Here is an 18184-nt window from a genome sequence, read left to right on the forward strand (position 1 = left end):
GTATACTGTAGGTAGCGACGGCACTGTATGTGACCCAACCCCGTGCAGGTTATCACTACATCGGTCTAATTCCCATAATTGTGACCCAACCCCGTGCAGGTTATCACTACATCGGTCTAATTCCCATAATTGTGACCCAACCCCGTGCAGGTTATCACTACATCGGTCTAATTCCCATAATTGTGACCCAACCCCGTGCAGGTTATCACTACATCGGTCTAATTCCCATAATTGTGACCCAACCCCCTGCAGGTTATCACTACATCGGTCTAATTCCCATAATTGTGACCCAACCCCCTGCAGGTTATCACTACATCGGTCTGAGAAATGACAAGAACCAGGCTCTGAATCTGCCTGCTCTGTTTGTCTATGTGGAGGTGAAGGATTATGTCCCAGACACATTTGCAGGTAATTGTGGGAGGCAGGCTAACGTTCTTCCTGATTTATCTTTCTTTCTTTCTTTCTTTCTTTCTTTCTTTCTTTCTTTCTTTTGGGCCTCGTACTACTTCCACAATGCCGTGTTCGAACTTCAACATGATCAGCTACAGCAGGGTACCCCAATAGGCGGCCCGCGGGCCATTTGCGGCCCACAGAGCGCCCCCTTGTGGCCCATGAAAGAATTTTTAAGGGTCCCAGATATAAATGGCATTAAATGGGGGTCAGTAGCCTATGCATGTCAAACTGGGCATCCTTTTCAAATGGGGTCTTGCCCTGAAAATGAATTTTCAGGGCAAGACCTCGACCTCGCGTGTGCAGACTCGGCCCCCAGCCTGGTACGCTAGTCAAAATATGGCCCTTGAGGAAAATTAATTGGGGAACCCTGAGCTACAGTATACACTGAATGGTGTAGGAAATTAGCCAATTTTTCTAGCACACTCATTCATACTTTCACCTAGAAACGTCATTGGGGATTTTATATCTTTGAAAAGGTTTATACTTTTTGAAATATGTATGTTTTATTCGTTTTTCACTCCATTGAAAATGAATGAAGAAAATCACGAAACAATTTGGAGCCTCATTACTCTGGCATACTTTTTTCTTAAAAACATGATTTAAACTTTAAAGGTATATTCAGTGATTTCACTTAATTCAAATATCACTTATTTTTTTGTTTTGTTGTGATAATCCTCCCTACTATAGAGTGTGCTGGCCATATAAGGAGTTCCTCCCTGTCCCCAGTTAACCCCTGGGGGTCAAAAAACCTTAGGTTTCGTTTTTGACTCTCTATCCTGATTGGACGAAAGGCTGGGTCCCACATCCAAAAACGAAACCTAAGGTTTTTTGAGTGAAATCACTGATACCTTTAAACAGCTCACAAGAATTTTGACTTTTTCACCGTTCAACATCACATGTTTTCTCTTCGAAATCGCAGTTCAAATTTTTATGATTTTTCAGAATTTCTTCAAATCTAATGAATCTACAGTGCGTGACGACATTTAACTAGAGGCAGAGGCACATCTTTTTTCCAATGTTTGTCTTTCAGGAGCGTTAGTGTACACAACTTGATGTGTGTATATTTGTGTACGTGCGTGCGTGACTGGTTCTCTTCCTGCTCCCCAGATGTCATCGAGGCGTTGTCCAATCCCATCCGCTATGTCAACCTGATGGAGCAGAGAGCCAAGCAGCTGGCTGCGCTGACGCTGGAGGAGGGGGGAGAGGAGGAAGTCGACAAAGAGGTGTGTTTAACCCATTCTGACCTGAGATCAGATTCATACGAGGTTTCCACTGGACACGCACTGGTCTGATCAACCCATTCTGACCTGAGATCAGATTCTAGAAATGTCAGTCGTTCTTCGATTTTTCAAAAAAATAGCAGACCTACAAGCTCGTATCGCGCCACTCGGTGGCGTTCTTTGCTGTCATTACCGTATGTCCTCGCTTGGAGGTATTGCAATCTCATGATTTGACGGCAGCTTCACTGTTCTACCACGGTTCTGGGGTCTTGGTTTTAAGAGCAAAAGCAAGCAAACATCATAATCAGAGAAGGAAACTACTTATTTATATCACACGTTTATATTATTAGTGGCCAGACAGTATGGAGTTATAGAGTAGTCATTTACTGGTAATTCAAAGTGCTCTTCAGAGACGCCACTAAAAGCTTGTAACTGATCTGAGAGCATTTACACAGGAACACAGACAGAGGGGATGGGGATGCTTTTCCTTTAATGGGATCTGTCCGCTGATGTCATTACCTTCAGGGACGGCCAGTTAATGCATGCCGCTTCATGCCCGTGGCCATGGCAACAGCTAGTTGCCTGGTAGACCCCAGAACCAGGGACGGCCTTAACCCATTCTGACCTGAGATCAGATTCATACGAGGTTTCCGCCGGACACACACTGGTCCTGATGAACCCATTCTGACCTGAGATCAGATTCTAAAAATGTCAGTCGCTCTTCGATTTTTCAAAAAATAGCAGACCTACAAGCTCGTAGCGCGCCACTCGGTGGCGCGCTATGAGCTTGTAGATCTGCTATTTTTCAATAGCTAAAGCATAACATGATGCCGACACCAAAATGGGTGCCCGGTCAGAATGGGTTAAGGATTGGGAGGCCCCGTTCATGACGTCATCATTTTAATAATTGATAATAATTATTATTTAAAAAAAATACAAAAAAAATAATATATATATATATATTTGTCAGTGTAGAAAAATACACAAAAGTAGCTTGATTAAACAATTATTTTACTTCGTCTTGAAATTACCGTAAGGTATAACTGGGAGGCAGCATAGGCTATGCAATGATGCAATCGCAACTCTAGTGTAGGGACACACCCAGAAGTGGGAACAATTACAAACAAACACAGGTCAACGTGACCGACATGTCAAGTACAAACACAGGTCAACGTGACCCGACATGTCAAGTACCTGCAGTGATTATTAGCTGCTGCCAACTAGTGCACGGTAAGTGGACGTACAAGATGAGGCTGAATAATTGACAAGGCTGATGTGAATTCTACGATGCAATGCAATATTACTACCACTACTACAACTACTACTGCTACTACTACTACTACTACTATCAGTACAGGACTATCAGAGCGAGAGAGTGGCAGAGAGAGAGGGAGAGAGACATTCACGCACACACAAATGCACACACGCACGCACGCACAGACAGGAGAGCTAACCAGCACAAAGGATATCAATGCCTTTTGGAGTCGACAACACCATAACATCAGTACATGAGCCGAGCAGAACCAACGGGGACATACTGTACAGTAAGGAGACAGCGTAAAGGACACAGGAGGCCATGTTGAGAGTGGGATACCAGAGATATGTCTACAAGTTAACCTGCGGCGTGCTGCAGGTACCAACGGACGCCACCGCAAAGGAAAGATTTCTATCTCCGAAAAGAAAACACTTGAAGGATTAACCACTTAAATCATATACGTTGTTGAGCGGAGACCCTCAGGGCAGGGTCTTTCCTGTTTTCTCTCTACATTAAATATCTTTGCTGAAAATATTTTCTGCAAGATTTCTATTTTCCCAGAATACGATGCTGGGGTTTTAATCCCAGTGTCCCTATTCTGGGCATGTCACAATTAGGCGAGCATTCGTCAAACAATCGCTGTAACCTGAGTGAACATTTGGAGCAAATAGGCAAAAATACAAACTCTCTTTTCAGCAAAGAGATATCATACAGAGACCCCTGGGGGACAATGGTCAACAAAGTATATATAGGCTTTTAAAAGCCTATACGTAATTATGTTTCAATCTGGGAAAGCATTGGTGTCATTTTAGTTTTTGCTAGATTTATAGCTACATGATTTTCATTAAAAAAGGTATTTAGACCTCGGCCTCATATCTGCAGGTCTAAAGTGGTTCTAAGAGAATGTTTTTATTTGTATTCAATTTTTTATACTCAACTATTGCTGTGCTTCCAGACCACAGATGGCCCTCAAAGACTATTATTTTACTGAAACCTCTGTTGTTGCTGTTGCTGTGGGAACATTTAGATTGCATAAGAAAATAGTAGTAACATAGTGAGCTAGCAAGGATTTAGTAAAGGTGAGGCTGATGTGTGAGCTTGTGCATGTGCGGTCATGCGGAGATCTTTTGATTGTGAATATAGTATGTAACCAAGGTTCTTCTATGTTTACTTGTTCATGTGTATGTTTATTTTGTGCCAAAGCTCACAATGCATTGTGAGCTTGTAGATCTGTGTTGTGCATTATAATTAGTTTTTAATGTATCAAACACAGTAAATACTGACTTATTTTCTCTTTTTTTTGAAAATCTTTTGAAATAATAATGATGACATAAAGAAACGAAAAAGGGAATATTTGCACACTGCTGCGTTTTTGGACCCGATTATTGGAACACACACAAGTCGCCGTTTTTTCCACAGTTTTTCCGGACCTAATCCAAAAAACACAGCAGTGTGGAAGCTCCTTTACTCACAACCCACAGAAATCTGTCCACGACGGGACACAAAATGGGTCCCGAGCGACCCACTGGGAAACTGTGTTAGTTGACAGACAGGTGGTGACAGACGCTGTATGTGATTGGCAGGTGGACGCAGGAGGTGACGCCCCTTCGGAGCCAAAGGTTGACCAGCGGGTGACGCTCCCAGCAGAGAACGGACTGAACCACACCCCCATCATCACCCCCAAACCCCCCGCTGTGGGTGGAGGACCCCAGCCTCAGCCACAAGGTACTGAACACACAGTGGTGGAACAGGTACTCAGATCGTGGACTTAAAAGTATATATTATGTGTCCGAATTATAAACACAATTTAGGTGTGTTTCAAAAATAAATTCAAGTTGATAAAGAGGCCAAAAAAAATCTATAACCATATAGGCTGGGTGCCGGGTCAAAAAAAGCGAATTATTATGTATTATTATACGAATAAAAAGAAGTCTGCACTGTTAACTGTTCGAGGAAGAGCCTGGTTGGCTCGAAACATTTGGAAGCATTCATTTGGTGTGCAGACTCTTTTTAAAATAAATTCTTACATAATAATGTTTCATTGCGTTTCATTTTCATGTATTAGTAGTCTGTGAATCTGTAGTCGGCGATTATTGTTTTTCTTTTCTTTTACATATTGCAAGTGTAGCACTGTATCAGTTTAGCTGTACTATTATCTCTTTCCTCCCAAGACAGCATAGCTTTTGTGTGAATTATTACACCTGGTGTTCAGAGGTGAATGGTTACACTGCAAAATGCATGGCGCTGACAACAGAAGTCAGTGTTCCGTGTTGAAGCATAGACCCACACACGGCAGGGGATTCTGTCTGAGCGAGCTCCTGCTGACCTACTGTAGATGCAGCAGTGTGTTGTTTACTCACGATGCTGGTCTTTGCAGTCTTCAGAGAGAAATCTGACATCCTGCAGTATACAGCCCACTATACTTAGGCTCCCCCACTGAAGCAGGGAAACCTATTGTATATCTGCTTAGAAGTCCTTTCCCCAGGTGGTCATAGTAGCAGCTCAGTGGGTGGAGAGGCTGGTTTGTGTTGCGGCCCCGGCCTATGTGTTGAAGTGTCCGTGAGAAAGACTACATCATATCCCCAAACCTCTCACAGAGCATTGTATTAATGGTGCTCACTGCTACTAGTAGCTATAGGATGTGTTAATGGTGCTCACTGCTACTAGTAGCTATAGGATGTATTAATGGTGCTCACTGCTACTAGTAGCTATAGGATGTGTTAATGGTGCTCACTGCTACTAGTATAGCTATAGGATGTATTAATGGTGCTCACTGCTACTAGTAGCTATAGGGTGTATTAATGGTGCTCACTGCTACTAGTAGCTATAGGATGTGTTAATGGTGCTCACTGCTACTAGTAGCTATAGGATGTATTAATGGTGCTCACTGCTACTAGTAGCTATAGGATGTGTTAATGGTGCTCAGTGCTACTAGTAGCTATAGGATGTGTTAATGGTGCTCACTGCTACTAGTAGCTATAGGATGTATTAATGGTGCTCAGTGCTACTAGTAGCTATAGGATGTATTAATGGTGCTCACTGCTACTAGTAGCTATAGGATGTATTAATGGTGCTCACTGCTACTAGTAGCTATAGGATGTGTTAATGGTGCTCACTGCTACTAGTAGCTATAGGATGTGTTAATGGTGCTCACTGCTACTAGTAGCTATAGGATGTATTAATGGTGCTCAGTGCTACTAGTAGCTATAGGATGTATTAATGGTGCTCACTGCTACTAGTAGCTATAGGATGTATTAATGGTGCTCACTGCTACTAGTATAGCTATAGGATGTATTAATGGTGCTCACTGCTACTAGTAGCTATAGGATGTATTAATGGTGCTCACTGCTACTAGTAGCTATAGGGTGTATTAATGGTGCTCACTGCTACTAGTAGCTATAGGATGTATTAATGGTGCTCACTGCTACTAGTAGCTATAGGATGTATTAATGGTGCTCACTGCTTCTAGTAGCTATAGGATGTATTAATGGTGCTCACTGCTACTAGTAGCTATAGGGTGTATTAATGGTGCTCACTGCTTCTAGTAGCTATAGGGTGTATTAATGGTGCTCACTGCTTCTAGTAGCTATAGGATGTATTAATGGTGCTCACTGCTACTAGTAGCTATAGGATGTATTAATGGTGCTCACTGCTTCTAGTAGCTATAGGGTGTATTAATGGTGCTCACTGCTTCTAGTAGCTATAGGATGTATTAATGGTGCTCACTGCTTCTAGTAGCTATAGGGTGTATTAATGGTGCTCACTGCTTCTAGTAGCTATATGATGTATTAATGGTGCTCACTGCTTCTAGTAGCTATAGGATGTATTAATGGTGCTCACTGCTTCTAGTAGCTATAGGGTGTATTAATGGTGCTCAGTGCTACTAGTAGCTATAGGGTGTATTAATGGTGCTCAGTGCTACTAGTAGCTATAGGGTGTATTAATGGTGCTCACTGCTACTAGTATAGCTATAGGGTGTATTAATGGTGCTCACTGCTACTAGTAGCTATAGGGTGTATTAATGGTGCTCACTGCTACTAGTAGCTATAGGGTGTATTGATGGTGCTCACTGCTACTAGTAGCTATAGGATGTATTAATGGTGCTCACTGCTACTAGTAGCTATAGGATGTATTAATGGTGCTCACTGCTACTAGTAGCTATAGGGTGTATTAATGGTGCTCACTGCTACTAGTAGCTATAGGGTGTATTAATGGTGCTCACTGCTACTAGTAGCTATAGGATGTGTTAATGGTGCTCACTGCTACTAGTAGCTATAGGATGTATTAATGGTGCTCACTGCTACTAGTAGCTATAGGATGTATTAATGGTGCTCACTGCTACTAGTAGCTATAGGATGTATTAATGGTGCTCACTGCTACTAGTAGCTATAGGATGTATTAATGGTGCTCACTGCTACTAGTAGCTATAGGATGTATTAATGGTGCTCACTGCTACTAGTAGCTATAGGGTGTATTAATGGTGCTCACTGCTACTAGTAGCTATAGGATGTCTTAATGGTGCTCACTGCTACTAGTAGCTATAGGGTGTATTAATGGTGCTCACTGCTACTAGTAGCTATAGGGTGTATTAATGGTGCTCACTGCTACTAGTAGCTATAGGATGTATTAATGGTGCTCACTGCTACTAGTAGCTATAGGGTGTATTAATGGTGCTCACTGCTACTAGTAGCTATAGGGTGTATTAATGGTGCTCACTGCTACTAGTAGCTATAGGGTGTATTAATGGTGCTCACTGCTACTAGTAGCTATAGGGTGTATTAATGGTGCTCACTGCTACTAGTAGCTATAGGGTGTAGTAATGGTGCTCACTGCTACTAGTAGCTATAGGGTGTATTAATGGTGCTCACTGCTACTAGTAGCTATAGGGTGTATTAATGGTGCTCACTGCTACTAGTAGCTATAGGGTGTAGTAATGGTGCTCACTGCTACTAGTAGCTATAGGGTGTATTAATGGTGCTCACTGCTACTAGTATAGTAGCTATAGGATGTATTAATGGTGCTCAGTGCTCACTGCTACTAGTAGCTATAGGGTGGGTAAATGCAGAGGAGTGTTTTAACTTTTTTTGTGAAAAGACTGTATTCTGGACATGCTGAAAAGATTTGCCCCTAGGTCCCATAATTCATAATTAACCCACATCAATTAAAACGTAACAATGAACTGATAAATTATGATGTATTAGGTTAAGCTTCCCAAAGTAATTAAAATCAGCCCCACCTTTACCAGCTGCAACATTCAAGTACTAATTACAGACCAATAATATAGTTGTGAATTGGGCCATTCTGCATAATGAGGACTTATTCATTTGGTACTACTTTTACAATCATATTTTGAATTCAAGACTTTTCCTTCTACATTGTTTTACATTTCTTTTCATATAGCCTACTTATTGTGTGTGTGTGCGTGTGCGTGTGCGCGCATGTTTTGAACCAGGCTCAGTGAAGCCCACAGTGAAGACTGAAGACATGGTTCAGAGTGTCCTCACTGGTAAGACTTCATTTAAACATTATGAATGTATCATGTCTTCTCAGTTAGTTTCTGCAGTGTTTCCACATGTTCCCATGAGTCATCAGCCTCTTCATCAAGGCCTACTTCTTTCTCTGACTTTGGTCATGCTACTTAATGTTCTTGTTATTAGTAATTTTTTGTACATTTCATTATCTGACGCAATACTATTGTAATAAACATCACTGCCTTCTCACTGTTTTCCCGAAATTACGCCCCAGTCTGCAAGGACTAATCAGAAAAACACAGCAGTGAGCAAGCTCCGTATAACTGTACGCGTTTCCTTGTTGTTGTCCCCAGAGTTGGAGGCTCAGACGGTCAAGGAGCTGAAGCAGCAGAAAGGCTTTGTGCGCGAGCAGAGGAAGCAGTACAAGGAGATGAAGGAGCTGGTGAGGAAGCACCAGAAGAAGATGTCGGAGCTGATCAAAGAGCAGGCGGCGCGTTGCGCAGAGCTGCAGAGCCAGCACCAGAGGAGACGCTCCACCGTGATGAAGACGCACAAACGAGACGGTAAGAAAAGGTAGGTAGCACTTCCTCTTCCTCCTCCTCCTCCTCCTCCTCCTCTTCTTCTTCCTATTCTTCTTCCTCTTCCTTCTTCTTCTTCCTCCTCCTCCCTTTCTCCTCTTTCGTCCTCCGTCCTCCTTTTCTTCTCCAACGACCGCTTTCCTATAAAAAAAACAGTTTTTTTTGTTGTTATTGTATTGAATAGTTTATATTAACAGCACGTAGTACAGTTGGATAAAAGAATAACATAAATATAATCCTACGTATGTATTCAATTCATCAACATAGCGTTACACACACCCATTCACACACACATTCATACACCGATGGGTAGGAAGCCATGCAAGGCACCAATCTTTGTGCAGGGCACTTGTGCTCCGCTACAACCATGGGTAAAAAAATGTAAAACCTGCACACCTGCATCTTGCTCAAGGACACTTGGACACTAACTCTGGGGGAGCCCAAGATTGAACTACGTAGGAACCTTGCGCTTCCCATCCGACTGCTCTACCGGCCACTCTACCCCTGAGTCACTTGCCGCCATAATGTCATCAACAAATACAAACACTAGTTCTCAATTTCTTTCTTTCTTCCTTAATTTCTTCCTTTTTGTCTTCCTGTCTGTCTTTCTTGGTTCCTGTACATGTTCCTGTACATGTCATACAAACACTAGTTCTCAATGTCTTTCTTTCTTCCTTAATTTCTCTATTTCTTCCTTACTTACTTCCTTTCATTCTTTCTTTCTTCCTACATTTCTTCCCTTTTGTCTTCCTGTCTGTATTTCTTGGTTCCTGTCGTTCTTTGCTGCACTGTGTCTGTCTCTGTCTCTGTCTTGCCCCGTGGTGGCAGAGGGGTAGAGTTGCCGGTTGGGAACCGGAAGGTTCCCAGTTCGATCCCGGGCTCCCCCAGAGTTAGTGTCAAAGTGTCCTTGAGCAAGACTCTGAACCCCTAATTGCTCCCGAAGTGCAGGTTGGAGCCTTGCATGGTTTCCTCCGACATCGGTGTATGAATGTGTGTGAATGGGTGAATGTAATGCACAATCTATGTAAAGTGCCTTGGATTAAGGCGCTATATAAATGCACCTTTACCAACTTCAACACACAGCTAGTACGGCATTTCTCAACACACATACCGTAGAACAGACTAGACCTCGACCTTCTCAAGTTTGGGGAGGAATAATACGATAAGGCCAGAGGAGACTGTGTGCGGAATGACAACATGAATGATAAGACTATCTCCACACAGTCCTCGAGTCTAAGGTCTGTCCAGGAGGCACCAAGAACAGAGGCTCAGCAAACACTACATTGCAATCGGCCACCACACCAGGGAGCTGACAATATCACTGGCGAGGAAGGATAACAGAATATTCAAAATGCTTCATGGCAGCAGACAAGGCTTGCCTTAGCAGATACTGGTTCAATGCATTTTTTAACAATATTTCTGTGTGTGTGTGTGTGTGTGTGTGTGTGTGTGTGTGTGTGTGCGTGCGTGTGTGCGTGTGCTTGCGTCCAGCCGGTCGGACCTCTCTCTGTCCTCCCTGGACCAGGACCTCAGTGAGCTGGAGCAGGACTGCGGCCTCCGGCTGTCTGAGCTGAAGGAACAGCAGCAGCAGCAGCTGCTGACGCTGAGACAGGAGCAGTACTACAGCGAGAAGTACCAGAAACGAGAACACATCAAACTGGTACGCACGCGCACGCGCGCACAAACAATACACGCACGCACGCACCAATGCACGCACGCACGTAATGTACGCACACATGTTGTCTGATTCCCAGGAATCGTTTAGCTGTGAGGTCACGATTATGACATTTTACTTGACAAAATTGTCACTCAAGTAATTACGATTAACGATTGAATTGTCATCATCTTCTTAAAATAATGGCCTAATATATATATATATATTTTTTTTTAGGAGAATTATATTCTTGCCGGCCATTTTTGGGGCCTAAGAAAAGACAATAATATCATATAGTTTGTTGTTGTATATCAGTTTTCTAAAAAAATACAAATAAAAAAAAAGACTTAAAAATAAATGAGCCCATTGTTTTAACAGTTTGACTGTTTTTTACGATTAACCCGCATTTTAATCAACCCCCCTTCACTGCCGAGATTGTTGTATTACCTTTAGAGCATACGCTGAATTATTTGGGCTTTTAATCCGTGAAAATCCATCAAAAAAAAGCTCCCGTGGTTTGTTATGATCTGTGTGTAGCATCCACCATCTTGGTGCACCCGGAAGACGCACACAAGATTGGTTTCAATGAGGCGTTGCATCCAATGCATTTCCATTGGCCTCAATTTCCCAGAAGCCCTAGCAGCCCACAGCATGTGACGATTTCCGGTTTTGTCATCACAGCGAAGGCATCCAGTCTCATACTCCGCGACGAAGACGGATTTTCTTTTGATTCATTACATTACGGCGGATTAAACACATAAAACAAAAGGCGGGTATGTCCGATACGGCAGCGACATTAACCTGGAGTAATCCATTCAAGGCACGGAAACTGTTAAGAAGGTGATGTTGTGTTTCTGTCATTGAACTTTGGAACATTATGAATTCAAAATACATTTCCGTTTGCCTTTTAGGCTTCATAAACAAAAGTTGCATAGGGCAATGACATGACTCAAATGTTTAATAACTTTATACAAATGCAATGTGTTATGAGCTTGTTTAGCTGCTATTTTCACTATTTATTTTTTTAAGTTTGAAAATATATGAACATTTCTATATGGAAATAATGATGCTAGGCCTAGCTGTTTGATTTCTCTTCTCGACGACTGTACATCGCAAATGACGTTCTCCAGACAGTTATAAACAGTTTTCATTGAAAATAGCAGATAGCAGAAGCGACTATTTTCAATGAAAGCTTTCCCCGCAAATAAAATAAAACATAAAAGGACACTAGTATAGAGCCCTGAGGGACTCCGGTCAACCATAATATGGTTTAACCCATTCTGACCTGAGATCAGATTCATACGAGGTTTCCGCCGGACACACACTGGTCTGATGAACCCATTCTGACCTGAGATCAGATTCTAAAAATGTCAGTCGTTCTTCGATTTTTCAAAAAATAGCAGACCTACAAGCTCGTATCGCGCCACTCGGTGGCGCGATATGAGCTTGTAGATCTGCTATTTTTCAATAGCTAAAGCATAACATGATGCCGACACCAAAATGGGTGCCCGGTCAGAATGGGTTAAATCGATAAAGTCCTATCAATGCCAATCCCCGCATACAGACAGACATAATCTCACACACAGATGTACAGTAAAACAAGCACACACTACTGTACATCCCCTAGTTCAGTGGTTTTCAACCAGTGGTCTGGGGACCACCAGTGGTCCTTGAGGGGGGGTTCCAGGTGGTTCCCAGCTAAATGACGGAGATTTGGTAACCATACGGAACGTTATAGATAGATACTGTAGCTCTTGAGAGTGTAACGTGAAACCAAATGGACCCTTAAATGTCTGTTTGGTTTCATGTTACAGTTCAACTCTTAACGAGCTTACACTTAAGACGGAGGGTGGAGGTTGGAGGTGAGATTTATTGCAGATGAATTGATTACAGTATGGAGCTGGGATTGAGTGAATGGACAGAGAAGTGACTGACAGTATGATAACAGAATGATAACAGAATGATGACGGTACGAGGAGGAGACAGTGGAGGAGCTTTGGCGTGGGCCCCCTGGGGACGGACCAGAGCCTCGGTTCGGATCCTGCCTGGCGGAGGCAGGGGGGGCTCTTGAGCCTGCCCCCCAAAAGGAATTAAATAGTGCGCGCCTGGAGGAATGGTGCAAACGTCTGGAGGAAGGAGTAAATTAAGGTTTACCTGGAAGGGACTATACAAACGATGTTGGAGAGATTCCCTCGACGAGCCGGGGCCTTTAGCGAGAAGGGATCCGTGGGAGAGTGAGGAAGGCCCCGCGCCATTGGAGCCTCACGACGGCTGGTGCCGCCGACATGGGAGCCTTCGCGGAAGGGGCTTGTGGGAGAATGGTTAGTAGGTATGGTTGGTAGGCGAACAGCCCGATGGTTAGCGAGCCTCTGGATGGTTGGCCGGAAATCGTTTGCCGGCGGAGTCTGTTTGGGATGAGAGTAAGGTTGGTTAGCATGGCATGAATGAAACGTGAATGGAATGATTGTTTAGCAGGCGTCCTCTCGACAGAGGGCAGTGAGTGAGAATTTGATTAGCAGGCGTCCTCTCGACAGAGGGCAGTGAGTGAGAATTTGATTCGCCTGGCGGGACAGGGAGACTCCCGACGGAGGAGGCCTGCGTGGCCGGAGGACGGGTCGACCGTCGTTTTGGAGGAAGTGAGTGGGCGTCCTGGAGAGGGAGAACATGTTTAGAAGAGGGCAGAGGAGGAGGTACCCGCCACCCGACACATCCACCAGTCAATGTAGGTACCGCGCTGGAAGACACCATGGACTTCTGGGCATCGAGCACGGAGGCGGAGGAAGGTCTGACGTAGGAGGAGAAGGCGGAGGACGACCAGTGGCCCGAGGCTTGCAGGATCAGGACGGAGACGCCGCTGGCAGCAGCGGTGGTGGCGGCTCCGATTCTCAGGGAGTGGCTGGAGTATAGCGGTCAGGAGGGAGACCACATCTTAGGAGCAGCGAGCGGAGATGGGAGGCGAACTCTCTACGACGACCTCAGACGAGCCCTCCAACGACGACTCCGGTCATCTCGGTCCTTCGTACATCTGGCCAGCTCCTTTGTGCTTCCGCACCGGTATCTTTCTTTAGTGCGTCTGCCTAGGAAGGTGTGGGACGTCCTCTCGATCGACGCCCAGCGTTGGTTCCCGCGGTGCGGCCTTGGCCGGGAGTTCTCGATGGCGGTGGCAGTGACCAGCTAGTCTCCTCACTGCTATCTTCTCTGTTATACTTGGTAATGGCCCGTACGGATGCTCGTTGGTGATGTGCTCATCCTGGTTGATGTCAAGTACCACGGAGACATCCTGGTGCAGCACCCGTCCAGGGATTTCCGTGGGGCGGAAGTGTCCGGCATTCACGGCCGAGGAGGAGGACGGTCTCCGCAGTAGCAGGGAAGAAACTGGTCTTAACGCGGAGGGGGAGGAGCACGGAGGAGAGGTACCTGACCACGGTGCCGGACTAGTAGACGCCATGGATCTCTGGGCATCGAGCGAAAACTGGGCGTCGTGATGTTTGACGAACGCGGCAGACCCGAGGGGAAAGGTTTGACGAACATAGGTTCTTGGGCTATGGCTGACGCAGTGGACGTGGAACCGAAATTATTAATAGTGATATGGCCGACTGCGGGAAACTATTCCGCTTGGAATTCCCCCCCAAAACTGAAGTGGGAGCGTAGCACGGTGGCCTGAGCTCTCCGAGCAACGGAGGCTGTGAATAGGTTATGGCTTAATCCATTTGGGCCTAAGGCGGATTCTAAAAACGGGGGGCTAGCTCAATTAACTAGGTGGTGAAAGGTCAAGTGAACGAGCGGTGCCGGCATGAACATTAAATGCCGTGAATGATAGGAACAGAGTGGCGTAAAGAGGGACAATATGGCAAGCATTTTCCCTTCATTGACAATGTAATAATGGAGCGTTCTTGAGGGTCTAACGTCGATCAGGGGGTTAGACATGGAATGAAAACCCGGGAATAAACCACAGCAAAATGTGACTTATTGAGCTGATAGTGGGAGCTCCGACCTGTGAAGCTCACGGCTTGTAGATCAGCTATTTGAACGTGTTCACACTGACACACGCACGCCTCTTTTCTCTCTTCTTCTCCTCTTTTTACTTTGTTTCTTTTCCTCCTCCTTCTCTTTTTTCTCTTTCTCCCTTTCTCTCTTCTCTCTTTTTCTTTTTCCTACGATTACGCTCAACATCTCATCACAATCCACATGATTGAAGCATGAATCTGGAGCACTAGTAGATTGCCAGGGCATGAATGAATGGGGCACCGAGTTGCCATGTTGGAGGAGACAAGCGCCAGGTCCGCGAAAACAAGTCACGAAAACTAACTTGAATCATTATGAAAACGATCCGACAGCGTCAGATAATTTACCAACATGTAACACTGAGGGTGCTTCGAATGAACCGTGGGTTTAAACAACGGCGTCCACCTGGTAAGTGATTAAATAAAACAAGCCTGAGACGCTTATAATGAGCGGACGTGGCAACCTGACGGCACCGGACATGCTCAGAGTAGTCTAGGAGTCTAAGATACGATAGTGGTGACGCTAGTGTAGCGCCGGCCGCAGCTAGAAGAAAATGCAGGCTTTAGACTCTCTTTATAAGGATAGATGACGAGGAGTTTATCATTGGAACGCCACCGGTCGCTCCGTTTATTATTATTCCATCCAACAGCTCATCACAGCCAACACTGGCGCATCACAACACTGCGTCATCAAAGCACGCCAGCCTTCAGGCAAAAGCAAACGATCCTCGAGCCTACACTAGTGTTGACTCTCGTGGCAACAATGGAATGCGGAAGTGCTCGTTCTATCTCGGGGGAAAGTTCCGCCAAGGAACAGAAAGTTTGGAACTAGACAAAGCGTGTCGCCACTCTACACTGTGGACGAACTAAAACGCCGTGTATGATTTTAGACCTGCAGCCTGATCTATGCTACGTTCACAGGATGACCAGTAGCTTACTGCCGTGAAAGCAACGTTTAATGCATGATCGCCCAGACGCCACCTGAAGCAGTGCGAGACTGGTGGCATGAGGCATTAGCAGCAGTATACACTATACAGCATAAGCAGCCTTGTAACGGCAACGCACGACATACAAAGCACTGAGCAGCAGCAAGCAAGCAGGGTAAAAAGTGGCTAGTGCGGAGGCAGCATCGGAACGGAATCGAAATTAGGCTGTTAGCAGTTACGATAAATAGCAGTGACGAGCAATTAGAATGATACTGTATCTGATGGAGGCATGCAGGGCCTGGGACGCTGGCGAAACACCCGACGGTGTGTCCTGGGATGAAAGCTGCGGCCGTGGAGGAGTTTGTTGACTCTTGAACTTGGATGGAAATGACGAATGAAGAAGGTGAGCTGTGAGCTCTCGAACGTGTCTGTGTGCTACCTGAACGGAAGCACAGATGAGCGAAGGGAAGTGAGGACCGTTTATAAAGGGGTGCGGACAAGGTAACGCAGATCTGATTGGAGCAGACGGATGATGGAGCATTACAGCTCTAAGTTGAACTAACGTTAACAACTAAAACTCTCAAGAGTTACACTAATGTTAAGCATCCACATTATTAAATGTACAAGAAGTCTACACAATTAGAGTAATGTAGAAGTATTGTTATTTTGATGAACGCCTGAACGCATCAATACAGTATTAACATTGCTGACAGACACACACACAGACGTACAGAGTTATACAGACACACGTATGCAATGCATGTACAGTAAACAGAATGCCAAGGCCAACACAAACATGCATATACGCACAAGCTCAAGCTCATTATTGCCTGCACGTGTACAATGAATAGTCAACCGACTAGCGCGTTCATGTGTTTGGGGCCAGGCTGCAATACCTTCATTCGGCCACTATGTCCATTTCGCCTCAGGGTTTCAGCTGGGTGCCGTCTCTATTCATATATACTCTAAGGCTCAGACCAGTGAGTCATGCTGCGTTGTCACGCCGGTGTCATTCACCCAAATAAATAGCCGATCTATAAGCTCACAACGCGTCGCAGAATAAACACGCTGTGAGCTTGTAGATCGGCCATTTCCGGCGCACCACACCCATGTGTAACATTAGCGACATGACCCTGCTGACTCCAGTACACAACGTGCTGGAAAGAAACTATGTACAGTTTTGAGGTATTTTTTACTTTACTGGAGTATTTACAGTTTTCAGTACTTTTACTTCTACGGTAACTCCACTACATCTCAGAGGCAAATATTGTACTTTTACTCCACTACAATTATTTGAAAACTTTAGTTACTAGTTACTTTGTAGATTTGTATTATTATTACAAAACATGCATTGAACACGTTGCGATTTGAAAATAGCCGATCTACAAGCTCACAATGTGTCGAGATGAGACGCATTGTGATCTTGTAGATCTGCCACTGTATTTCCGAAAGATTTTCTATACATCTTGAAAACTTGAAATGGGACATTCTGCATCATTTGTACTTTAACTTTAAGTACATGTTTATGCCAATACTTTTTGTACTTTTATTCGAGTAAAGTTAGAATTCCGGACATTTACTGGTAACAGAGTAGTTCTACGTTGCAGTATTGATACTTTTACTCAAGTAAAATAACTGAGTACAACACACCCGGGTGTGTTGTTTTCCACAGTGCACAGCAGTGGTGGAAAAAGTACTACATTATTTTACTTGAGTAACCGGCTGGGCGTTTATTCAAGTAAATATTGACAAACAGCCGGAGGGTTTTGCGCCGTCTGACTGCTGAGAAGTGAAAGATGTTTTTGTCTTCACATTATATACCGTACGTTTTATTTGATTTGGATTTGATTCACTTTATTTATCCCCCCTTAAGAGCCTGAGGAAGAATTGTCATTAGCCAACGCACGCCAACAACACCATGAAAACCTAAGCACACATGAGTGACAGTAGTCACCAGTCACAACAGTACAGTACATACAGTAGTACATTACGTAGTAGTGTATTCTTTTTGTGATCTTACAGTATAGATTCAGTTTCTTGTGTGTATAGGTTAGATGTTAGGCTTGCTCGGTTCTATATTTATTTCTTCTTTAATGTTCTCTATCTCTCTCTCTCACTCTCTTTCTCTCTTTCTCTCTATCACTCTTTCCGTAGCTGCTAGAGAAACTGACCACCATACAGGAGGAGTGTCAGAGTGCTCAAATCAAGAAGCTCAGAGACATCTGTGAAAAGTAAGACCATATTTACACACCAACACACATGCATGCACGCACGCAGCCGCAGACCCACGCACGCACGCACACACACATGCAGCCACGCACGCAACCACACACACATGCACGCACGCATGCAACTTTGCACTTTGCACTTTTTGGCCCCCCCCCCTATAGCTCAACCTGCCCGTTGGGTAATCCCCCCCCCCCGGACAAACGGACACACGCACGCACTGAAACACAGATTTCCGTCCGTTTCATTATGTCTGTCTCCTGTCCCTCTCTTCCTCTGTCCGTCTGTCTGCAGGGAGAAGAAAGACCTGAAGAAGAAAATGGACAAGAAAAGACAGGAGAAGATTACCGAAGCAAAGTCCAAAGACAAGAGCCTAGTTGAAGAGTGAGTGTCCTCT

At 44.6% G+C, this 18184-nt stretch overlaps 1 protein-coding gene across 1 annotated transcript in view; it reads left to right on the plus strand.

Moving 5' to 3' along the window:
- plcb1l (phospholipase C beta 1-like) overlaps positions 1-17784 on the plus strand; it is a 229104-nt gene extending 211320 nt beyond the window's left edge. Inside the window, exons 23-29 of the mRNA XM_083790186.1 lie at positions 304-408; positions 1561-1676; positions 4512-4653; positions 8381-8434; positions 8753-8962; positions 10469-10637; positions 17716-17784. Coding sequence (XP_083646312.1) covers positions 304-408; positions 1561-1676; positions 4512-4653; positions 8381-8434; positions 8753-8962; positions 10469-10551 — 710 coding nt within the window. The 3' untranslated portion in view covers positions 10552-10637; positions 17716-17784. The remainder of the gene's footprint in view (positions 1-303; positions 409-1560; positions 1677-4511; positions 4654-8380; positions 8435-8752; positions 8963-10468; positions 10638-17715) is intronic.
- Positions 17785-18184: the final 400 nt, after the last annotated feature.

The sequence above is a fragment of the Protomyctophum parallelum genome (genome assembly GCF_964188405.1).
Source record: "Protomyctophum parallelum genome assembly, chromosome: 19".
NCBI lineage: Eukaryota > Metazoa > Chordata > Actinopteri > Myctophiformes > Myctophidae > Protomyctophum > Protomyctophum parallelum.